This window comes from Lepidothrix coronata, unplaced genomic scaffold (genome assembly GCF_001604755.1).
Source record: "Lepidothrix coronata isolate B3197 unplaced genomic scaffold, Lepidothrix_coronata-1.0 Scaffold140, whole genome shotgun sequence".
In the NCBI taxonomy this organism is placed as follows: domain Eukaryota; kingdom Metazoa; phylum Chordata; class Aves; order Passeriformes; family Pipridae; genus Lepidothrix; species Lepidothrix coronata.
The window spans coordinates 1,348,168-1,374,877 of NW_016690320.1; the positions used below are offsets into that span (position 1 = coordinate 1,348,168).

Consider the following 26,710-nt stretch of genomic DNA (forward strand, 5'->3'; position numbering starts at 1 on the left):
TCACTATCCAGGCAAAAGTTTTCGATAGTCATCTCAATAAGCCTCGATTTGTCATCTTATCCATCCACTTCGTCTATATACTCTTAGATACTCCTTTTTGGCTTGCTTTAAACACCTGACAGGAAGAAAACCTGAAAATCTGCACTTCTGTTAGACAAATATTCATAAATTAGCCACATTTACATTCTTGTGACTAAATGTTATATCTGAATCACAGTTCATTACCTAAGTTGCTCAGATTCTTAAGTTACACTGAAAATCAATCACACTTCAACTCCTACAGCCTAAATATAAAGCCTGTAGGTAGCCAACAGTCCCTACCAATCACTGCTTAGATTATTTTCAGTAAAAGGTGAGAAGTGATACTAAGACTCTTAAACATTGCAGTTTACAGTGGTCTTGAAAATTTTCATTCCAGCCCTCTGTAAACTTAAAAGGAAGTAAAAATTAAAACTCATCACACACTCGCACCAGGTTATTAAAATCATTTACACCAGTGACATATATAAGAACTATGGTAGGAGAAGTACAAGTTTAAGAGTATTTGGAGAAGGTAGGTATTTTCAATTAATCTGTACCCAGAAGATATACTCAGAAGACCAACTGGCTCTTGCCATTCTTGCCATTTCAGAAACCTTAGCCACTATCTTTGAAAAACTCATGGTTTGGAGAGAGTGCAGAGGCTAAAAAAGGGTAGGATTGGTTGGTTTGAGAGAGGAAGAAAAGCAGTGGCTTGTAATTCCTCAACAATTTAAATTTCCTTTTTTTGAAGAATACTGGAAAAAAAATAGACTGCAAATGTCAGAAGATAATGAAGAAATGATTCAGATTCAGCTGGAATAAACTATGTAAAACCAATCTCATTTCCTTCTCAGATTGCATAAGAGATGTTTTAATATGGCTTTTACTACTTTTGCATTTCACAGGTGAACTAAGGAATCAAGGACAACTAAAACTAGTGCTGAATACAGAGCATAGCTGATTAAAAAACAGCTAAGAGTTCATGATCAGCAGTGGGTGAATGTATTAACTGAGACTTTGCAGGCGTCTGTTTTGGGCATCATTCCACCTCTTAATTAGTGAGTTGGATGAAAAATGAAGACTACATTTACTAAATTCACAAAACAAATAACCCATAAGGATCTCCAAATGCAGTGCAAGCCCGGAATTCAAAATTGGACTCACAAATTTCGAGATGGTAGAAGCAATGTGTTAAAAAAGTGAATACATTTTCGTACGTGGAACCTGTAAACTGAAAAATACAGGGTGAGGAATGACAAGCCAGCCAGCATTACCATAAAAAGGTATTGGGAAATTCTAGATCACCATGATTCAAACAGGTATCAGAGACTGGGTATTTGTTAGGGGAAAAAAGTAAATACCATACAGCAAAAAAATCACAATATTGTCAGAAAGATCCAGGAAATTTCTTTTTGCCATGGTGGTCAGGCCTTAGATGAGGTACCTGATCTAGTTAAAACACTGGAATTTCCTGGGGTTCTGAACGTACTGAAGAATGTTCAGAGTAGTGCATAAGCTTTTCTACTAATATTTCAATCTGAGATAGACCCTGTTACATATCCACTATCAAAATATACCTATACAAGGGCACTATAGACACCCATGTGAAAATTAACTCCAGTTATGTCTTATCTTTTCTAGGGACTCCTTATCATCTTAATCATGTAGTGGATTTCCAGCCCCTACAGACTTAAAAGAGAACAGATTCTTCTCTGTGTGCACTGTCTGTAAGACAAGAGTTAGCTACTTTAATTCCAATGATATTTAGATAAAGCATCAGGGAAACTTTTTAAGAGTAAGTATGTTTAAGTAATGGAAAACAAAAGCCAGTGTGGTCATAGAGTCTCCTCCACCTCCAGACATCTTTAAGAACTACATAAGCATGTCATGGACAATGCAGCTGATTCTTCATTTGGCTTGTAATGACCTCTCATGACCACTTTTAACCTTCTCTGTGACAGCTTTCAAATATTGTAGCTACAGTGAGAACTGTATGTCAAGCACTACCATGCATTTATGGAAAACATAAAAAAAACACCAAAAAGGTTGAGAAATCCCATCACATTTCAAGTTAACAAATTAGTTCAAACACTGGAAGATTTACCTGATGAGATCAAAATAAAGTACAAACTGTAACTTACCACATTAATTTAAATTGAATTAAAATTGAATTGAAAGTTAACTTTATGATAATTTTCTATTATTCTGAATATAAAAACAAAACAGATTTACCTATAAAAACATTTCCCCTGTATACTAAAAATGTATACTAAAAAACTTTAAGGAAAAAAATTGTGACAGAGGAAATAGTAGGAAGCTTATCAAAGGGATAAACAGAACTAAAAGTGCAAAGGTATAAAGAGAACTAAAAGTCATGTTAATAGAAAAAAATACGTATAAGTTTTTGGTTTTAAAACAGCTATATGTAAAAAATTGATATTAATGGTATTACATAGAAACAATTATAAATACACAGATATAAAAGGATTTTCCTCAATGAGAGAGAAACCAAACAATAGAAATTACACTCATTACCACAAAGCAAAACAGAATTTTATACAAAATTAACCCATTTTCCAATACAAAACATTAACTTAATGAAAGAGCAATGTGGAAATTAATTTGCTTCAAAACTAATGTCAAGTTTAAGTTATTATACTTAGGTACAGCACATCCAGAGTTATTTGAACAATTGTAATAACACTAATACAATGTTTTACTGCCTAGAGTGGCACTAATGTGAAGCCCATGATTAAGGTAAAGAGGTATGACTGCATTCTGGGAGAACATTCCTGAAAGCTCACCCATGAGGTACAAACAGGTCTTTGTTTGCCACATCTGTGTTGCAGAGAACTAGTAAAGGCTGTGAGAACAATCCTTTCTCAATAGAGGAAGCACTGCCACATGGTGCTGCCCATTCCCACTTCCCAAACTACGAATTGAAAGACTAAAAACCAAGATGTCTCACTCCTATGCTAAGTTTTATCCTCTAGAAGAGAGATATTCCGGAAAATACCAGTTCAAAGCCAATAGTCTGCTTTGTAAAATTAAAAGAGGATTCCTCTTTGAAAAAATAAGCACAAATTAATTTCTGAGAACTATAAACATAATATATTAGTTATTTAAATCTTTATCAACAGACACTGAATGTAATCAAATGTTAATTATACTTTTAAACAGTCCAACTTCCTGTACATTCAAAACAGACTTTTAAACAATGAGCAGAATATTCTTAGTGTGGCTCATTAGAAATAACATGGAAGAAATTGTCACTTTAAAATGAAGATTTAGAGACACAAAAAGAAAGTTTTTCTAATTAAAAATCACATCATCAAAATGACAAAACAATACAACGTTACACACTAATTGTTACACCTAATTGTTAAATCAAACTCAGTATGTTCAGACCTGTAACAACTTCCCTTTTACTCCAAACCTGAGCTACTTGCAGAAGTATCTCCTCTAAGTGGGTGTATGTAAGTACAAGGCAATCTGCAATCTGACCACATGGAACACAGAAAATTTATTCTGCAAACTGTGGAATACATTCCTCTTTATTACGTTTGGTAGCTTAAACTAAATTTTAGTTCAGCTTATTGCATTTGCTTTCAATCATCCCTGTACTTACCTGACAGCCTGGTAAGCCTGTATCTCTCCCATACAATGGAAATGGACCTCTGTCTGAGGTTTTTCCTATAAAAGAAAGACATTTGAAATGAGGTTATTTTTACAATCTGCTAGATATCTGCATCAGTTGTCCCTGTGTATGCAATTGAGAAAATCCATTAGCATCATAGTAAATTTACAAACATTAAGTCTCATGAATAAAAGCAAGTTTTTATATATCTGTATTTAACACACTCCAAGAGCACTACAGGAAGAGATGACATACTTACCTAATTAAATTCCTAAATAACCAGTCAGATACTATAAAATATGCCTATTCAGCATGTTTAAATAAAAAGGGTCCATTTTCATTTCCATGATCAATGAGCAACAGCACAGACACTTTTAGACATCTCTCCTTTCTACATGAAACCAACACTTAGCTGGTACCCACCTTAGGCCACAAATATACTGAGCAGTAAAATAAAACCACATGAAAAGTAAACAAAACCAATTCAGAACAAGGAAACTCACACCAAGAGCTGAATCATTCAGCTCTTGACACTCACCCCTAAATCCTTAGAAATCTTTTTGTCCCGTGTACAGATCAGTACAAAAAATCAAACAATACAAGTGGTCAAGACAGTAAAACAGACCTTTCTCTTCTGCCATATATGCAATCTTTGCCTGTAGGTAGCACATATAGAACACTCCTGCAGAGTGGCTGACTTCTGATATTGCTGTCTGAGGTCACAAGACATTAGCAATGGATTTGTCAATCCCAAGAAAACTACTTAGTGCTTATTTGTTAGATATGCCACCAAAGTGGGATGTTTGGATATTAAAACTCACTGTGAAAGTTCTCCAGTAGAGCTTGGAAGTTTATCAACCAACACTTTTTAAAAAATCCTGAATACAAGCTTGCTGAACAAAGCCAAGCAGAGAGTGATCAAATATATGCATAATAGAAAACACCAAATGCATGTGCCTGCCCTAATTATGACACAGGTAGAACTAAGAAACACCCTGTAACACCACTGAGAGCCTTATCCAAAGGTAAGCATTAATAAATCATGATATCTACCTATTTGTAAATGAATGCTATCCTACCCAACTAGGCATTCCCTTTTCTAAACAATGTGTGTGTTATCCAGTCCTCATAAGAAGAAAAAGTAGCCCTTCTTACACATTCCCATTTCAGTGATAAATAGCTCCATGCTATTGCAATTGCACTTCTAGAACAGGACTTGCTTTGCTTTTTCCAATTTTCTCTCTTACTACCAAAACCCCCTAAATGCCATTTTGTAAGAGGAAAAACTAAAGTATGTTCAGTGTTCATTTAAAAAGTGCATCTTATGTAAGCAGGGAGGAAGAGGAAGTTTGAATCTCTTGGAACGACATCTCTGCAAGATTATCATCTTGATAACTACAGGTATTCTGGTCAAGAATAGTTTGCTTGAAAAATGGCAGCTCTGCTGTAACAAAGGGAGGAAAAAAGTTGACATTTTTCTGCTGAAGCAATTTGCCTCTCACAACTATCGAGCACCAAGCAAATAAAATACCTAGTGTGCAAAATTATAAGTAGTAGGATGAATCATGCTGTTCATATTAAACCAGACTCAGCATTTTCTTTCCAGAAAATGAGAATCTCATACCATATGATAAACAACTTTGACTGAACTGTGCAGTATTCCAGGCAGGCTTTAAAACAAATATTTGTACAAGAGTCAATTACAGAGGCTAGAAAAATTATGATTTAAATTATGGTTTGTGCAGCTAGCAAGAAATTGTTAGATATGAATGCATAAAATCACGTTATTTAAATGTTATAATTTTTAAGTTTGGCAGGTTCATACCAAAGGAAAAAAGCTTACCAGAATGTCTCATCTATAGTAAATTTGGTTCTAAGAAATGATCGAGAAAAGGCAAGGCTTCCTGATGCTGCACTGCCCAAGTATTTATCAAAAATTAGAGCTGGAGCAAATTAACATTTAGCCTGTGTTCAAACAGCTCAGCTTTTCAATGAAGGGATTGGAAAGCGGCCTAGGATCAAGTACAAGAGGGTGCCTTTCACGGAGTCTCCCAAACACATCCTCAAGCACTTAGATACGACTCTCAAACGTGCAACAGTGTCACAATGTTAAAGGCACCTGTTTCAAACAACAAGAATCCACAGGCACACACTACAGCAACACACACTGAGCCCACACTCAACTCCTGCCCCTGGTTCTCTCTGTGCTGTGGTCCCTGGTGCAGGACTGGAGCAGTGCTGGCGACAGCAAAAGGATGGGACAGGAAGGTGAGTGATCCCAGGCACCACTACAGCACATCTGCTGGACACCACAGAAGCCTCTATGGCTTCACTGACAATCCATCCAAAAGATTTCCCAGCACTGTGCTGTCTGGCCACGTCCCAGCACAATGGAAAAGTGAAAGAGGACAGACTGCCTGTTGTCATTTCAACACACTCCAGTCCAGGCACAACGCTCTTCTCATCCTTTAAAGCCTTGTACGCAAATGTCACAGGTAATGTTCACTTATCAATAGAAAGAGAAAATACTCAGCAATACTTCATGCAGTGAGTGAGTCAAGTACTTGGAAGGTGGGTAATGGCAAGTTTGAGAAGATGACACTCTGGTTTAACAAACAGGTAGGTCCCACACGTAGTCTCTGATCAGTGCATGGGCAGTCTCTGGCATCCAAAAAAGTTGGCCAAATATACCAAAGCAGAATCCCTTTGGTGTTTTTTAGCTTATGAAATACCTTTCTTAATTATTCAGACCCTATAGATTGACAGAAGAGCATAAAAACATAGAGGTTACTGTAAAAACTGGAATCCCAGTGCTTATGAGCACATAAACTTCAAAAATACATGAGACTGAGAGTCAAAACAGACTCTGAAACATCTTGCAGGTTTACCCCACAAGGTTTGCTGTTGTGTATTTTATACCCTCTCTCAATTCTTGCCTCAGTGCTCACTACACAGATGGCAATAGTCTCTTTTTCATTAAAGCTGAAAATTCAGAAACATTAATGGGGATGTAAGGAAACTCATTATGGCACCTGACATTAACTGGAAGAAGAAAGAGGAGTTTGCAAAAACACTGTTAAATGACAAAATCCTCACTGAATGCTTCCATTTGTGCAGGTTTGTGTAGACGTGGCTATAAGGTAGTGTGTAGATATACCAGCTGGGAAGGTAAAGTAGATGCCCAGCTGAAATTTATTTCCTCACCAGATCTAATTTCATTTTCACACAATATTCATGAGAAGTAAAGGAACTCTGGCCAGTTTTCCCAGCCTGAATACTTGCCATCAGACCTGTGCAGGAAGGCTTCCTACGCAAGGCTGGTGGGAATCATCAGCTCCCTGCTCCCCTTTATCTCCCACCTCCTAACTCACATTTCAAAAGTTACATGCTGTCATTTTAGGAGCAAAATCTATGCCTTGCTTACAAAGTAGCACCATGGTAAACTTTACTTCAGGTTACATACTAGTGGCTTCATATACCAGACCTTTGTATTCAAACCAGATCCGGAACAAAGGAATGGGCGTTTAAAAATAATTGAGTGGGCTATATAGAAAAATCTTACATCTGCCACAGGTCAAGTCACAAGGCATTTGAATCTTTTAATAACTCGGAATTAGTGTGTTTTGTTGGTTTGGGTTTTCTTTTTTTTGAAGTTTCATGAGTTTTCATCAAAAAAACCTTCAACAACCTAATTGCTACCTAACAGGCCTAATGTCCAAGGACTATGGAGTTAAAAGAAACCTAACCAAGAAAATCCCACCAGGCATTCTGAACCACAGATATTTCCCAACTGTATAAATTTAAAACCTTGACAGATTCTTTACCAATTCAAACATTAATAGGCATTTAGTAAACCCTTATTTTTCTCTTGCAATCACTTATCTAAATGTGATACGCTCACAACTTCACATAGATTTTGAATACCACACAAGGAATTGTCTTCCATAATATCTCTATGTGTATAACAGCTGTGCAGCCTAAATACTCCTAACACAGAACAAACTGAAACAGCAAGATGCAAAGTGAGAGTGAGCTGAAAACAGCCCTACATTAGCTCAGCTGAGGACTACTTCAGTGAATGTGCTATAAATGCCTGCCAGTAGTAAAACAGCCCTTTCCCACTGCTTCTAGATAATGCTTGGCTTCGGAGAAGATGACAGAACTCTCCAAAAAATTACTTCAATTCCCACAGAGTTAACCCTTTGCAGACTGAAGATCTGTCTGTGCATTGCTAAGACTTTGTTTGGGTGGCAATATGGAAAGCGAGAGCGTTTCTGACCGAGGCCGTGTTTGTCCCCCACACGAACGCGCAGTGACCACAGCTGGCAGCTGCTCTGTTTGTCACACACGAAGTATGGCTGCCCTGCTTGCACGGAGAATCTGCTTTCAGTCAATCCTGAAGCATGTTTTTACAGTTCCTAATCATCATTTCATCGCTGACAACACTGTTAACCATACAGACAACCTACCCAAAAGTCAGTTTATAACAAAACATTGTTGACATCTTTGAGATTTTTTTTCTTTTAAAGTTATTAAATTGGCATTGGTAATTTGACTAGAAATCAATTTTTATACTGCTTTCTCCTCCTCCACATCCAGCCAAGTGTGTGTCTTTGTTACCCACAGAATTAATACATCCAAATAATTTTTCATATGCAGATCCAATATAACAAGGAAGAAGCTGCACGAGCTACACTGACAGGCACAAACAAATGATGCAAGAAAAACATGCAAAGTAAACATTTTTCTACTAATCAATATCACTTTCCAACTTATCATGAAGTAGAAAGTACACAAAGTTTATAGAATAAGATCCTTACCAGTCCATTCTTTATTTTTTAAAATTCTGTCGGTGTTAAAAAATTCTAATTCAGCAAATATTCAGTACAGTGTAATAAAATTATGTTTTAAAAAAACAGAAAACTAGCCCTGCTCTTAGGATTTTGTGTGTTGCTTTCTTCTTTGAGGCAAGACTGACTGACACATGCAGCCATAAAAATTTTTACAATATATCCAGATATTTCCCACAGCACCAGAGGAATAATTTCTTCCTTTTCTATTGCTATAATAAGCCTACTCATTAATAGAGGTTGTCACAGTTTTAGTCTCTGTCTCATACCTACAATGTCTCCTCTAACATTTTAAAGATGCATAATGCACACATGTATATATTGTGAATACATATAAAAATACTACACGTATTTTTCCGTACAATACTTGCGACCAAAACTCCTGGAAACGAAACAGAGATCTGAAGCAGCACAATTTGAAGAAATGGCTTAAAACCCATGACCTCCCATTCTCTCCAGGACAATGTTTAAGTAGCCCTGGCTGACGTGTGCCAGGCACGCTGCTGGCTGCACTGGGCACGTTTGACAAGGCAGTGCCAACAAGTGCAGCTGCTGGACTTGCAGCACCCTCCTCCTGTTCATCCCAAGCCAAATTACTCACTCAGCTACTAACAATGAAGCAGCAACACAGGAAAACGCCAAGTGCAAGTGAGATTAGTGATAAACTCCAGGATCCCTACAGAGGTCGGTGATTAGCAGGTCCCCAGTTGTAATCACTTCCCTCACCCAGCCTTTATCTCATCACACGCTCCATCTTAGCTCGGGCTCCTCCTGACTGCCAGCAGCTTCCCAATCAATAGCCCTCGGAGCCTTGCAAGCTCATCCACACTCTCCTACCGTTTAATAAAGCAGTCAAATCTACAAAACACGGTCTGCCTGCAAACTTGTAACACACGCTTTTAACCTGAAGTTTAGTAAGTAGTTCAAACATCATAAAATCACCGTTATTGGAAAATTTTGTAATAAAGTAACAGAAGAACTACAAAAGCACTTAAGCAGGAATGCCATGCCCAAGTGGTGCTCAGCAGTGCAGTCCATACAGCTGAGCATAAGAACGTTGATCTATGTGTTCTTGAAGAATAAGTAAGGAAATGGTATGTACAGACTGTGACTAGTGAAAAAAATACGTTATGTTAGATTATTTTTCCCCCCATACTGTGACATCTTCTAACACCAGTTTTCCCAGACAGCAGAAGTAAGTGTTTTAGCAAAGCATGGTTTTAACAGTACAGATTTGCCCCCTCCTCCTTTTTTTGGCCACAATTTTGAAAGACTGTGATCCTACAGAAATAATAATGGGCAAGAAGTAAAAGTTTGATTTTGAATGAGATTTATGAGATTTAACAGTCCAGTCTCAGGTCTGCCAGAAATCTCCTAGGACTCTCCATACCATAAATTCTCATTTGTAAGACAGCATTATACTTCTGCTATCTAGTCCTATTATTTATTTGGAGCAAGAACTGTTTTTCCCATCAAAATGATTCAAAAGGTGAAAATTCTGAAGCTGGAATTACATGGAATCTACCTCCCATTATAAATTTTGCAATTTAGAAACAATATTTCAGAGAGCAAATACTGAATTATTGCTTTTGTTAACATTTGGACAAGATCACCTGAAAAAAATTTCTTTATTGTGTTTTCCAAAGATTAGAAAAGTTCAGAAGTTTTTATACTTACAGTTGTGTAGGCATTTGCAGATGTCTTTCTCTGTTAGAATTCTACTGATTGAACCAACCAGGCAATAAATCTCAGAGTACATTTATAAAGATGTTAAACACAGAAGTCAAGGGATTTCTCACAACTTCTTTAACACAATATTTTAAAAAGAAATAATGTCAACGTGTGAAGTGGTATTAAAGAACCTGCTTCCCAAAGAGATGTCTTTGACACTTCCATTCCATTGATTTGTAAGTACTTCTAAGAAAAGATGGAGTATTTTGTCAGATTGCAGAGCACTGCACAGATCTTGTGCTATAAAAACAATTTATTAATGCTCTCATGTACTTCAAATATACAGGAGATAAGGGTGGACTAAATTCCACATTATATTTGGATTGACCCTATGAACTTGTAATTTATATGCTCATGTCAAACTAAGAACATTTCTATTCCAACAGAGGCTGAGCCATGAAGGCTCCTTGCTCAGTACTATTCCTGTCCCTCCACTTAACAGGCTCACACTGTGCTAAATAACAAACCAAATGTTTGCAAGGCTAAAAGGGACTGAAGGCTCTGGCAGGAAGAATGCACATCAGTAACTGAGGGCAAGGGGAAGAGGGAGTACAAACCTGAAGAAAGAACTTTCTTCTCCTCCCTCGAGCATATGTGGGCAAGTATCTGCGAACCAAATAATCCCTGAATAGCTGTTCCATGGATTTAGTTTCAAATTCTCCACTACTGTGTCTACCCCAGGCTAACCTTACCATAAATAATGTTAATGCTCTATTAACCCATTAATGTGTGTTATGCACAGAGAGAACACCCAGTGTGAGAACAGACTAAAAATATACTAAAAATGGGGGAAATCAGGGATGTCAAATATCCAGAAGACAATAACCAAATTGAGTTTGCATTTGAATACACACACGTTCCCCACTGGTGACAAGAAGGCATTTGTCATATACATTTACTCACCCATCTCTCCCATGTCTTTCTAGAATATTCAAGTGTCTTCACTTTGTCTGTGAAAGTATTTCTCCCTTTGCCACCTTCCTCATCTCATTCCCAAGGGTTTTAGTTAACATTCTCAAGCAACTAACAAAGTTGCTACTTACAGCTAACATGAAAAGCAACCCTTGCTCTCCTGGTGTGGAAGTCGTCCCAGATCTAAGGACAAAAATTACTCAGCTTCTGTCAGTGACTTTGAACATCAAGTACATTCTTAAGTCTAAAGTCAAGAGGATTTTATAATTGGAAATGAATAGAGAATCCACACTTTACAACAAAATGCTACACCTGCTTCCAATTAAAAGATTATTTTGGTGACACTACTTACTACAAATTGCTACATTACTCCATATATATATATATAGAAAAAATATAAATATATATATATAAATTCTGTAGGTATCTACAGCTTCTCTCACCATCCAAGATCTATTAATTTTCATTAGACTTGAAAAGTCAGCTTGTCAACAAAGAAAGATTCCTCCCTTGCCCATTCTCTGTATGAACACAGGCACAAACAGAGCAAACATTTATAACCATCTTCCATAAGGCAACTGGCAAACATATACAATAGTCCTCTGTCATACAACACTTTTGACAGCTCTTATTTGGATGACTTGCACAATTCCCTGAAACTTCACCCTTCACAGGCAATATGGCCATCCCAATCACACAGGTGGAAGTTTGTGAATCAGGAATTCCCAAACTGTGGCTCCATTAAAAAAAAAAAGGAAAAAAAAAAAAGAAAACCAAACCTCAACCACTCATTAGATGCTAAAAGAGATTTTGAAAGAAAACAAAACAATATGTTACGTGTTTTCCCAGTATTACTTCTTCAAGACGCAATTTCTGCAGGCACCACAGAATAATCCAGTTACCTGTTAAAACAGGAGGGGAAATCCTCACCAGGCAGTGCCTGAAAGGAGCCACCTCCTGTTCAGGGGCTGCAAACTCCTAACTATTCACAGGCACTGTATGTAGGCACACAGAGCCAAAAGAAGGTGAAACAGATAGCCTAGATAAATACAAAGCACCTAAAATGCTAAGACCTTAAAACAGGAGTTCTTATTTCAGTACTTACAGTACTTACTTCAAAATGTCCAGCAATTGAAAGCAATCTGCCCAAGCCCTGAGGAGAACTGCACAGAGAACATCACTGTGCTGCACAAAGGGAAACTGGAGCTACACAGAGAATGAACTTTTAACTACCCACCAAAAAAAACCCAAAAACACTCAAAAAATACAGATCTTCCTAAACCATCCCCTCATCTGTAGGCACCCCATGTCCCCATGCATGTATGACAACACTGATACCTCACTGCCAAGGCACCTCAAGGATAAATACTGGGGGTTAAGTCATATACAAAACAGAACAACAGCAAAACAATAGTTGCAAAGGAAAACCTGTTTGCTGTTTATTTTGGGAGGTGAGACAAGGAGCATCCTTGATAGAGGAAAAAAAAGTATAAGAAATAATAACAGTCATGGGAACGTGACTGAAGAAACATTAACAATAATAACCTGAGTCCAGACATAGTCAAGGTGAACATAAGTCTCAGATTTAAAAGCACCATAGAACATAGTGTGCTGTTCAATGAACTAAAGAATAAAACTTCATATATCAATAAATACTACCTCTCTGCTTGGCTACCCATGCTTTCCAAAGGCTTTAAATGACCTAGAGCAGATAAGGAAAACACTTTTCCCCTGCACGTTAAGAACAAAAGGAATACTCTTGACAATATTGGTAATTATTTTATAGAAATGATAACATGAATAAGAATGATGAAATATTTTCTATTTCAACAGCAAAGAGGATGTAAAAGCAATTGCTAACATTCTGCACTTCTGTATCAGCAGGTCTAGATAACCTGACTCCAAAAGGATTAAAAATAATTTTTAAAAATACATATAAAGGAGTTCTCTCAGATATTAAGACAGGTTTTTACTTAGTCTTAGAATACTCATTAAATGCAAGATCTCATTGTACATTTTGTACAATATTTAAAATAAGCAAATAGGATTATCCAAACAATTTATTCCTCTGATGGCAAATCATAAATAATGAAATCACCAAAATGGAATTTTATTAATAAAGGATTAGGCAGGTTAATGGTAATGTTCTGCAACTTGAATTTGTGGGAAAGATGTCTTTTTACACTGTGAGCTGGCAGAGTACACTATCAGTGTAGCTGATTTTTGTAAACTATGTGCATTGATACAATAAACTATTTGACAAAAAAGGATACATTTTAGAAGACTAACTTAAAGCAATAACCTAATCACTCATTAAAACAATGATCCATTAAGGGAGTAAAACCTAGGCACCAGACAAGTTTTCAAACGCAACTGTAAACAGAGGGATGTCACTGAATATTTTTCAGTGACATCAACATGACTCAAACCTTGCCCCTACATTTAGTCTTATTTGTCCTTTTTTTATTTCTTCCTCAAAGCTTAATCTAAATGTGTTACTGGAACTTCAGAGTTTGTTGGCAGACTGAAACAACTGAAGACAGGTCACTGTCCGGAGCACTCTGAGCTGCAGGGAAGGAATGAAGGTGCCTCTAACTCACCTGAGTGCAGGACTGGGACAAGGCCCTACAGCCTGTCCCTGGATTTATCCTGAGGAGAAGGGTGGCAGCTACAGAAACTTTCCATGTTGTCCCATTATCCCAGCCTTTCCTGTTGGCCTCCCTCAGCAGCTCTGCACAAAGCTCCCCAGCCCTGGCAAATCCCAGAGGAATCTCCCCAGGCATTGAATGAAAAGCCCAAATGTCTGCCTTCGTGTTTGGAATATGTGGTTATGCACCTCCAAGTATGGCAAAGTGTAAATCTTCCTTCTAAGCCTAAACAGTATTAAAGAGTGAAAGCAAAACCACATGGGTTTTGTATCTCTTTATCTATTTTACCTGCTTGTACTCCAACTCCCTGACTACAGAACAGGTACTGTGGAGCTTGCATATTATTAAAGTAGCCTTTTATACACAAACTAGGATTAATTTCAAAGACACTTTCCCATTTCATACCTAGCTGTTATCTTTGCTCTAAGCTTTCAACTACACATTACTCCTTGATATCAAACAGTCGTAAACACTTATAAAACACATTTTTCTTGATCCTGTTCTGAGTAACTCATCTGAGTCTCAGCATATCAAGCACATATTTTACTTCACATGCAGTTCTTTTCAACTTAAATTTATGTTTTTATCAATCTCCTTGCATCTAATTTTGGTATTACCAACTATACAGTTTATATGGAACCTGTCCTGCTTCATGTCTTTATCAGCCTGGAGCAGAAGACAGAGATTGCAAAAGACCCCACTCTGGGATAGGCAGGTGGTGTATTTGAAGGCAGGACCACCATTCTAGAGGATTGGGCCAACAGGAACCTCATAATATTCCACCACAACAAATACAAAGCCCTGCACGTGGCACAGAGCAGCCCCTTGGACCAGTGCAGGCTGGGGTGGGAGGAGAAGGAGTGGACGGCACGGGGAGGGGAGTGACTATCCACCTCTGCCCTGCACACATCACAGGACAGCTAAAATATTGCACCCAGTTTTGGAACCCCCAATTAAAAAGAAAAGAAACAACTCATAAACAACATACAAACAAAACTAAGCTGGAGACCAATAGAGTTAACAGAACGAATGACACTGCTTCCAGGGGATGTGAAGGAGATCTCACAAAGATCCCTTCTTTTAACTGGTATCACATCCATTCCAGAATCCTGGATTTTGAGATCCTGCAACTGGCAATTTTCCCTCCAGCTTCCTTTCACTCAAGTCAAATCACTTCCAATTTTTTCAACTTCCTTTTGCAATGACTTTGTATGTCTATTTTTCTGTATTGGTTTTTATTTTTGTCTTACATTCGGATCTCATACATTGCCCCAACATCAAAATTCAGTGAAACAAATATAAGCTTTCCAATTCAACCAAATTAAGTCTTTTAATTATTCTTCACATCCTGGCTCTGCAAAAATGCTCATGCATTTAAAAAAACCCACACACTGATCCATACCATCTTTCCATGAGAGCATTCTCACTTGGTCTCTGGGGTGAGTTTTAGGATTTTCTCTATGCTGTATGAAATAGTAAATGATACTGAATGATGATCAAAACTATCCTGTTTTGAGCAAACCATTTGAAGAAAAGTAATAAAAAGGATTAAGACTGATATTGAAATATCTGGGTCTCTCCATTTTTAGATTAAAAATTGCACAGTAAAGTAAAACATGGAATCATTGTAGGAGTTCCATGCTACAGCTGTATCTTGAAACTTTCACTACTTCTGTGTTAATTTAATTCTCACATATATTCTAATTAAAAACCAAAGTAGTACTGAGGTCATTTAAATTGCTGCACTTTTGCTTCTAGGGTTATATTCACAAAGTCTATTTTAAGAACTGCTTTGGAAGCAACTGATGTTTTATGCAGTGAACTGCTATTTTCCCAGATGAATAGAATATCCATTCTTTGGCTCACAGTTTCCATGACACTAAAAACAAAACATTCATCGGCAGCAGCTCAGTGTTTGATGGTAAATGCAGCTGCAGCTCACAACAGCTCACAGTGTACCTCAGCCCGCCCCAGCTGAACACAGGCACTGTATTTCCCCAACGCAATTTCATTGTTTTACAGACAAGCCCTTTCTTGCCAAACTCAAACATTTCAAATCCTGCTGCTGTTCTGTCTTGAAATTAAAAGTTATTCAATTCTGCAAGTAATGATACCAATGCAAAGCATTCCAGATTACCGAACAAAGTACATAACCAGAAAGAAGACTTTGGTAACAGTAGCATTTGCCCCCACGGTTATAATGAAATTTTTGGCCGAAGAATTTCAAAATTTGCTCCCTGTTACAATTCCAACTCACTTCCTTCAAGTGAATTTTTGAGAAAAAATTACAGGGACTATTTTAAAACTGGTGAATGGAGTTCATGGCAGTCCAGAGACATGAAGTGCACTGAGATTTCAGTGCGTTTCCCTCCCCAAAAGGAGCATTAAAGTGCACATCTCTCTTGAGAACAAAGATATAATGAGAGGCAGTCTTCTCTTTTAGGGCAAGATGCAAGAATCCTATTTAGTAATAATTTAATCCTGTCTATATTAGTTAACTTTTCATCTGTTTGAAATTTAGTGTAAGTATGTGGTCACTCACCTTTTCACAGTGGTCAGCACCCCACAGTTACACACACCTTAGACTCAACCACATTGGTCTGATCCTAAAAGCTCCACTGAGAACAGGACCTAATCAATACTCCACATTTATTAGAAGTCAGTTTAGGCACAAATTCGGTAAAGCAACTAATCACATGTGCACTTACAAGTATACAAATGGACTAAGTTCAGCAGGGATTGTATGAACTGTACACTTAGGAGACTATTGATGGACTGCAGACTGACTACAGAAAAACTGACAAAAGAGGACACACTATTTCAGTAGTAGTTTCTAAAAAATTCCACCAAAATTTCTGAAAATATTGAAAATGTAGTAAGTCAATAATAACAAATTTGCAGCTGAAGGGAATCTCTGTTTTAAGCTAGAAATTAATTTCTTTAAACCACACAGACTGAAATGAATGTCTGGTTTTGCCACAAAATACAGTACTAACACATACACCCTCGCTAAGGGAAGAGAAGCACAGTCCCGGCTCGCAGCGTGCCGGTGTTGAAGGCCAAGGAAGGAGCCAAACATTGCCATTTCACGGCGACAATGCCCGGCGGGGCGGAGGGAGCCGCTGGCACGTCGCGGTGCCCCCCGAGCGCTCCCGCCGTGCCCGGAGCGCCCCCTCCCGCCCGCCGGGGCTCCTGCAGCGGAGCCGCCCCGGCCCCGACCCGGGCACGGGCACGGGCGAGGACACGGGTGTCACAGCGCCACGAAACGAGAAGGCACCCACACTCCCAACCAGGTTTTCCTTCAAACCTTTTCTTTCCATAAAGAAAAATATTAATCCAAAGACCGCGGTAATGTTTATTAATAAATCATTAGCGAAACAAAAATTAAATCATTGCTCTTTGTACCCAAAGCATTGACTTTAACTTGAGATTCAGCAGGCCCTTCAGGATCAAAGGGTGTTACAGCAGCTTACTGTCAGGGGCCAGTGGAATCCACTTTCAAGCATTACTCTTAATAAATTTCTATTGATGGCCTTTCTACTGACAATCTACTGGACTTTTATCACATCCTTGCACTAAGCCATTAACAAGACTGGATCACCAGTGCACTCCCCACAGACCATTACAGATTACAAGATCAGAAAAAAAGTGAAGCCTGCTTTTGTAGTTTTTCCAGGACCTGAATACAACACACACACACACACACACACACACACACACACACACACACACACACACACACACACACACACACACACACACAGAGTGCAGCATTTTTACTGCCAACACAGCACTTACACCTTCACAGAACTCTGCTAACTGCAGCGTCATCTGTGTTGTGGGTACTCATCACTGTAACCCAGGGAGAACATTCATGTCCTACTGCAAATACAGTCCTGCAGAAGTTCCTCAGTGGGTCAGTAAACACTGATACAGGACACAAACGTTATCTTAAAAATTTCAGTTTTATTAAGTGTTTGCTGAGGGTTTGACTCTTATTTTCCTTCTGAAGCCTAAAAGGAGACAAGAAGTCCAGAAGCGGGCAGAAATAGTCAACTCCCTTTACAGTTCCTGGAAAGAATTTTCTTATCTACAGATTTAAATTCTTCAAGTTTATTGCAACACTGGTGGACATTTCCCTATCCTAGTGTTTCCCAAAGAGTAGACAATAAATTAAAGATCCACCAGCTGACTGGCACATTAGACAGGATATTGTTGTTCCTATATTTCAAATATGGAGCCAGTTTTATTAAAAATGTTAAGGATTAATCTTGTGTTTTCCCGAGACTGCGTTTTTGCAACTGTAGTGGCAGTAGCAAATAAGGGACTTCATGGTAAGAACACAAGCAGCAATGTCCTTAAGCCCACAGTAAATTCCCACCTGGCTGTGATTATCACTCATACCTCCGGTATGCAGGGGGAAGATGAATAAATCCAGAGAAGCTTTTTCAAGTATAATTTGCAGCATGAAAACCTGAAAGAAACCCCACATCTTAAGCTAACACAGATCCTTCATAGGTCAATAGTTAGTGATCCTTTTTATTACACCCTTCTCAAAAGCAGATGCTTTATAGCTGTTTACTTTCTGAAACTTTGAAAGATGCTAAATTGGGATGTCAACCTATTTAAAGTCAGCAACAGAGGAGGAAGACTGGACAGACAGATAGTATCTATTATAATCACAACCAGTATGCCTCTTCTCCAACCATGAACCATGCCTTGTCCATCTGCTCAGGTACTTACCTGAAGAGATAATTAAAAAAAAATTAATAAATTCATATCCATGCGAGAGCGGTTCAAAGAAAAAAAAAATTACGGCAGCTATTTTGGATACAGAAGGTCGAGATTTCCAGAGTAAAAAAAAAAAGTGTTTTAAAAACATCTCCAAAACTGATATCTAAAAGATGTCTGCTTTGCTCAATTTTACTTGAAGTATAACTCAATCACAAGTGCACAGGAATGCTGAAGCCATCTCATGTAGCTGTATTCGAAATCCTAAATATGGATTTATGACCCTGATCCTTCAAACAGCTACATACGTGCTTAACGGGATTATGTGCTTAAAGTCTCTTAGATGCAGAAGTATTCGTAAAATTAGGACTTACCTTGGGCACGCAGATCAGTAGGACACATTAGATTTATACTGACTTTTGTTACACTTTTCAGACATTAGGACATTTCCCATTACATCAGGCAAACACTGCAGCAAAACTATTTCAGTAGTATTTTCCTTCCATATATCACAAAAAGCTTATAAGGATTACTGTTTTCCTACAAGAAAACAGGGTACTATGGGAGCATTACCAAAGCACCAGAATGCTAATTAAGTGGTCACTTTGCTTATGACAAAAACAACCATTAAGTAAAAATCAGAGATCTGTTATAAATAGCTTTTTTTCACACTATCCTAGAACACTGTGTATTTCTAGAACTGGAGCTATACTGAAACATTCTGAAAAGTGAAGCCGCTTTAGATATTATTTCAAAAATCTCGTGTGTGTATGTACAAGTAACAACACTTTACCTATGCACGTTTTAGTGTATCCAAAACACTTCAGCCACACATATACACAGTTTCACTGAGATTTTTCTTCCCTGAATAAGACCCATTCTTTGTTTACTACTTTTTAATTCTTTTTTTAAAAGTCTTTTTTTTCCAATTACAGGCAGGAAATAAAAAGATATGCAACTCTTTTATGTAAAGTAAATCCATCTGGATGTTTGCTGCATCCTATATTATAAACTTGTGATCCCCAACCAGAATGAGTTATAGTGAAGCTGCAGGCAAAATTGTCTCCATATACCACAATCCATTATCCCTGTCAAGTTAATGTTCCATGTTGAGCCATATGGCGTGGGTACACACTCAACAAAGGAAATTCCTTAAACTTGTTATAATCAGCACTTACAGTCATCCAAAAAAACTGACATAAACAGCTTTATTGTGTTTTGTGCATTTCAGTTGATATCCATGACAAAAAGAGGAAGCTTCAGGGGGGAAAAAGAAAAAAATAGGGAGGGGGCAGAAAAGTTGCAATAATAAAAAGGGAGGGGGGAGACAGAGACTGTACATTTCATAATTACACAACATTTTCCTTAGCAAGTGATTTTCAATTACAATAAAGCTCAAGCCTCCTGACACAGACACAGTGTGCCAGATTAACAAGAGACAAAAAACCCCCAAAAAACCCTACATCAATATCTCGTTTTCAATGCAAATAAGACATCCTATAGTTTCAAAGTGCCTGACTCATGTACAAGATTAGCAATTTAAAAAAAAAATAAATAAAAAGTGAATAATTTTTAGTTTTTCTGACTTTGGAAAGAAGGTTTGCCTTTAGTTGTTATATAATTATCAAGAATTTAACAATCCATCATTAGCAATATGGTAATTTAAGTAAATATCTTTCTATGCATTAAGTGCAGGTCACAGATGAATTAAGGACTCCCAGAAGCCTCTGGTACCTGGCACAACCCATCACATCAAGCCTAAGTCAAGGTACAAGTAGAGCAGAACTTCATTCCAGCCCCCGCAGTGACAACAATAAAACGCTGAGAAAACACACTATCAAATACTGAACTCAGCATCAATTTCTGTTAATTACAGCCTTGTCAGCAACGTGATTATTCAAACAGCTCATGCAAATGTTAATGAGTCCTTATTTGCATATTTATTTTTTCCTTTGTTGAAATGTCATTGATTATTACATTCTACAATGATGAATGCTGCTGATGATGTGCTCTGATATGTAATTAGTCATTAAGTGGAATGAATAGATCAATTATGAAAAAGGAGTGAGATTAAGAAATATCAAACAAGACCGCCCAATGTAACCATAGAATTTTTTTTAAAGGAACTAAAATAATTTCTTGGCATTTAAAGTGCAACATCAGTAGTTTTCAATAAATAAACTACTACTTTCCTGAGGTTAAATAAGATCTTCCACATGCACTGCTACTTGGGTAATCTAATTACAATAGCAGAGCGCTTTTGTGAGATCAGTAAGAAATCTGCAGTGACACGGAGGTTTTGGGGTTCTGTTGTTGTATCCTGTCCCTCCTCCAGGTTTTTTAAAAAATTATAATGTCCCGAAGCTGCTGCTGAGCACCCCCCAGCCCATCTGATCTCTGAGCAGAGCTGAGAACAGCTCTTGCTGCACTTGCAGCAGCCCCACTTTGTTCTCAAGGCGCTGCCTTTTGCGACTGCCTGCTCCGAGTCCCCAGCCAGCGCTCGCTGCTTGCGGATGAAGGGGAAATGGGAGAGAAGAGGAAGGAAGGGAAAAAAAAAAAAACCTAACAAAAAAAACACATTACTGCAGACCAGATGGGAACATTCCACATGACCAAACCAATCAATCACCTCGGTGGGGCGCAGGTGCAACACAGCCGTGTAGCAACACACCATTTCACAGTCTATCGGGCACAAACACATGGTCACCAATCAATGGCACCCCCAGGACCTGGGGGGGAGGCTCTCTCGAGCCTTACTGGTCCATGCCTGATGACTTCATAATCACACATCATTTCATTCACTGGAGGATACAAACCAGCATTCTAATAACCTTCCCCCGAAACCGGTCATGTTGTGCATATTAATAGAGTGCCGGGTAGAGCCGAACCACCGGCTCCGCGCGGCAATTCGAGCAGAGCCTGCGAGAAGGAAACAACCTGAAGCGAAGAACTTCTGCCCGAGGAAGGAGCCGGCTCAGCCTCTGACCAACGGCAACATTATTCACTTGGCCAAAATAAACTGTGCACGACGCTCGCACCTTTCACCGAGCAAGCCCCGAACAATAGCGAGTGAGAAAGAGAAAGGACAAAGCGGGACGAGAAATCGATGAAAGAATGCGCTGCTGGAGCCGGTGACATGCGAGACAAAATTCTGAAACAAACAGCAACACCGGTAACAAAGGGAAAAAAAAAAGTTAAAACTATTAAAAAAAAAAAATTATCAATGTGCTTACCAGTGCTCTCAGGGAAAGAAATAATTTTATTTCTTTTAGAGCGAGTCTCGCAGACAGTTTTAAAAACAAGCAGATAAAAAAAATTACGCAACGCGACACGATCCCAACACACCAAGACTTGGATCAGAGCCGTTGCTGCTTTTGCCTACAGTTTGCAAAAAAAAGGTCAATTACAAACGTTAATTTATGTTTGTGTTATTGATGACTCAGGAGTATAATAAACATTGTGGACATAAGGATATGGAGACATTTTGGCCAGAGCACATCATACTATACTGTTAAGTATTTGCACTGTTAAAAAGATATTCGGGAAACAAATGTGACAAGGAGAGCAGCATCTCTTGGAATTACATTATGCCTTGGGGCCAGAAGTCAAATGAGCTGCAACTGAAACGTAAAAGACTAAAACTACTAATAGACACCTTTAATGTTTTGGAATGTTGTAAGTGCCCGGGTAGGTAGGACTCCACCATTTGGTTATCAGGGCAGAGAGCTTAGTTTCATTTACGTTTTTCTTAAAGTGATTATATGAAGAACAGACACCTCTGAATTTTACAGTTAAAAATTAGGCAAATGTAGCATCCACTGAACCACCTCAGCTTTGCTTTTGGGTGTGAATTGCTGAGAATTTGGAGAAATAAGTATAGTAGGCATGACAAGGGAACAGTTGTTAGGTGCACTCTAGAGCACTACATGTTGCTTTAGGTCAATGGCAACTCCTCCTTCCCCACACTGGAGGCTACACAAAGGAACTACAGGATACTCTATTTTATTAATACAGGGAGGGGGAAAAATATTGTCAGAAGCAAAAAGCACACTTTTTTATAGTTAGCATCCAGATAATTTGGTGATTTGCACTGCCGCAGGCCCTTTTATCTTCTTTCCTTGACCCTCTCTTCCCTATCTCAAAGACCTCAGAAAAATGCACAAAAGCATTTACAATTCAGAGTCTGGGTACAATTCACAGAATCACAGGAGCAAATCTGAGTCCTGTAATCCAAAAACCACACACAATAAAAAGGTGGCAGATCCAGTGTTGTTAGACAGAAGAGCACGGAAGGGTTAAAGAACAAACATGAGTAATATCAAAGGAATATTCACATCATTTTGCAGAATTATGTTGACCAGCAGCAGATGAGGAAGTGTTCTCCTTCACTAGAATACAAAAATCATTAATCAATAAATCATTAAATTAAGGGCCTGATGACTGGTTCTGTTCTGGGCACTTAGAGAATGGTAATTACTGTAGGGTTTGGGGAATCTATAGTGTTAAAATCAGAATATCTCCTTTAATAAGATCCGTTTTTTAGATTAAATTCAGCTTCTTTTATTTTGAAAGCTCTTGAAAAGAAATGAAAAATGTCATATAATGAATTAAGTACTAATATTCATCCCACTTCATATGCAACACAGGGCAAGTTGATGGCTATGCTACAGACTTGACATCTCTTAAGAGCCAAAAAATTAACAGCTTGTGACATTCCCAATGGAAAGTGCTGGGAGGAGTTTGACAAAGAATCTCACCCGAAATGAGAAGGTGTCAGTAAAGCTTACCCTTACCTGGAAATATTAAGCAAGATGGAGAACAAGGAGACAGTCAGCCCAGATCCCCAGGTCAGTCTGAACATCTCGAGTCCCTTCCCTGAGCTGAAGTTTTGCATGAGGGAAGCCAAGGACACAGGTGACTGTGGTAGGTGGCACAAACCAGATGTTAAACCTCTTCTGACAAACCTGAGCCTCTCATAGACCAAGGTGGGAAAGCAGAGGGGCTTTGTTTGTGCCATATTTACACCTTAAAAATGTTTAGCTCAACACATGGAAAGCAGAGCACAAAAAGATTTCTCAGTGGAACTTCAAAAAATGGGTATTCCAAGATGGCAAAAGGTGGTAATCCCTGTGAGCAAGGGCATTTCCACAAGGACACCAGGAAAGGCACCAGAGACCAACTTAATGAACTTCTGAAAGCAGTTTTTAAGAAGTGCAACAGGTACGAGTGATCCAATTGTTATGTAAGTTATAAAAACATCAAGAGAACAGATTTTAATCAGTTTGTTTAAATCAGTGAAAGAATCATGACAGCAGTAACAAGGATTTTAATCCCTAAAGAAAACAGTACATAACTTCTGAGATATCTTCTACAGCAAAGGACTCCACTGAAGATTTGCTCATACTATGATTCTTATCCCCAAAATGCACAGAAGCAAAGTTATCAATAATTATATATAATTCAGAAGTATATAGTATATAAATTAGCAAAATATATCTTGCAAAAAGTAGTTTTGATTTATTAATTTACTAAAAATTAGACAAGCACCACTGTTTGCAAAGAGGGAACTAGAAATTCATGAACAGAACAATTACTAAAAAAACCCAACCTCATCTTGTCTGTGCAATAAGCTGAAATGGATTTCTGCAAGAAGTACTCACAGTATCACAAATAAAGCAAAATTAATATTTACAATAAACAGAGGCAAGGATGTGTTGAAGCTTATGACAGTTGATAGCTAAGACTGAAAGAGTTCTGCAATTTGAGTAAAACTGGTTAAATGACAAGAAGGCAATGCAAACATTACCCTAACAAAAGGTTATTTTTGCTCAGTATTAGAAGCCTTACAAAATTCATTCAACAAATGAAACTTCAGACTGAAAACACAGCTCAAATTAGGAATATACTTCCCTCCATAAAAACAATCCTTTTAAGCACTCAAATCCAAAGAAAATCTGTAATGCTACTAAGAATTTTTTAACTACTTCAGAAACATTCAAAGCCATCTCCACTGAATGCTTTAAAGTTTAGACACTGCTTAACTGCTCCCTTCTATCTAATCAACTCCACTGACGTTGCTCAGCTTTATCCAGGGTCAACAAAAACGATTCATTTTGCTTTTTGCCCAACTGGATTCCTCCTGATCAGCTGTTCATGTCAAGCTGTCTGATTTCCATTCAGCTTTCACAGCTGGATTCATTATAAAAAAAAAAAGGAATATTAAACCTTGGGCAGGCATAACTGGCTTTGACTTCCAAATAAGCATTTTTCTAACTAATCATGCCATACTTTCAGGTATTAAATAAGACATTCATTCCAATACAATTTTTTCAATGTGACACAGACTGCATCTGTTTAAGAGTTGCAAATGTAAAAAAGCTAACAAAACCAAAATCTTTAATGAGGAAAAAAAGAATCAGGGTAGAATTTATCTTCTATGAGTAAAAATCTGCCTGCAAAGAGTTGGAATGACATGGAGGCTGAGGGTGGGTTTGTTATTATTTTTTTAAAAAGCTATGAGGAATAATTTGGGCTTTTTTTTCAGTAGTTACTGAGTTGGTTCTTAAGGAGTTGATATCTTTTACATTTTCAACAAACAGGATGCATACACTACTTAAAACTATTTTATATTAAAGGATGTTCTTGATAATAAAAATACTTTCTGCAAGATGGATAGTTACACTGAAAAAAAAAAATTCAATATCCACAGGGGAAAAAAAGGGAAGACTGGAATTTTTTTTATGTGTATTCCAAAACAGAAAATAGATGAGCAGTTCTCCCATCAATGCTTATTTAAGCAAATATTTGAAGAGGGTCAGCAGGATAGAAAGGAGAAAGGCAGCATAAGTTAAAAAAGGTGGTTCTGTGTACAAATACAAAAGCTGAAATATGGTCATCTAGCAGTTTGCAGTTACACTGCACCCCCTTTTTAAATCTCTCCTGAAATCTGCTCGTGGGTCTTCTCAGGGGGAAGGAGCAGAGCAGGCAAAGGGCCTCGTCCTCCTCCTCACAACAGACCTTGAACAGGCTACAAAGGGAGGTTGGGACTGCACTGATCACACAGCAAGGGGAGAACACAGGAATACAGATCATCACAAAGACAAAGGCGAAAAGGTAGGAAGGGTAAGAACATAAATAATTAAAAAAAAAAGCTCAAAATAAAATTTACTTGCTGTAGTTTGTCACTCCCTGTCTCACTGTTGACAGACTGCTTCTACAGATTTGCATCTTGCCACAACAAAATGGTCAATACATATTCTTTTAGTCACTGAATTTGAAAAATGAACAACCTAATTTAGGTTTAGCTGCCACAAATTTTGAACTATTTAAAAAGCACGAATTTATTAAATCCTTACTGAATGCAAAGTCATTAAAACATTAAGATAAAACTTTAAAACATTTAACACATATATATTTTAAGTCTTCTTCTTAGGGTGGCTCCTCCCACCTCCCCACAGCAAATTTATGGACCCCTGAAAGGAGACAGTCGAGCAGATATCTGCACAATATCTTGAAACTTCAGAATTTTATTACCAGCTGCCACTAATCCTGTCTTACAGGCCAACACAACCAAAGAATGTATCCAAAGAGGGACACAGTCACAAAAAGGAAAGCTGTGAAACTTATTACACACACTGCTTTATTGGCAATATTAAGAAAAAAAAAAGGAAAACCCAGGAAAACACATCCTGCAGTCACGATCACTTGACATGATTCTTGTGACAAATGAAATTAAAAAGCAAATAAAAAGGAAAACAACTTCAAACAAAACAAGTTCAAGGCAATACCGCCTTTTTAAAGCCTAACTAATTCTCTGCATATGACCCCTTCTGTTTTGTACAAACAGAAACAAAATGGGAAGAAGTTTGGATTTAATACTTTACAAACTGGTCACAGCAGAGTTAGCTCAGATGGCCAGTTGAACGGAACATCCTCAGGGAGACAGAGTCACCCCAGAGGCTCTGTGGGCAAAAAATCTTCAGGCAAAGTGATTCATCATGTGTGGCAAGATGACTGTGACATCTAAAGATTCTTGCCTTGAGCTGCGTGGTACATGCTACGAGGGATCAAGAGTTCTGAAAAACATCCACGCACATCTCAGAAGTCGCAGCAAAAAGGACACGTTTCAAATAACAAAACACTGGACACAGAAGATGTGTTTGTGAATTTGCAACCCATGC

The 26,710-nt window shown here is 38.0% G+C and overlaps 1 protein-coding gene across 11 annotated transcripts in view; it reads right to left on the bottom strand.

The window, feature by feature from the left end:
• The window catches only part of TCF12 (transcription factor 12), a 162,811-nt gene that overhangs the window by 67,025 nt on the left and 69,076 nt on the right, over positions 1-26,710 (bottom strand). For all 11 annotated transcript variants that reach the window (XM_017827490.1, XM_017827493.1, XM_017827489.1 and 8 more), the window contains one exon: positions 3,650-3,714. In XM_017827490.1, coding sequence (XP_017682979.1) covers positions 3,650-3,714 — 65 coding nt within the window. The remainder of the gene's footprint in view (positions 1-3,649; positions 3,715-26,710) is intronic.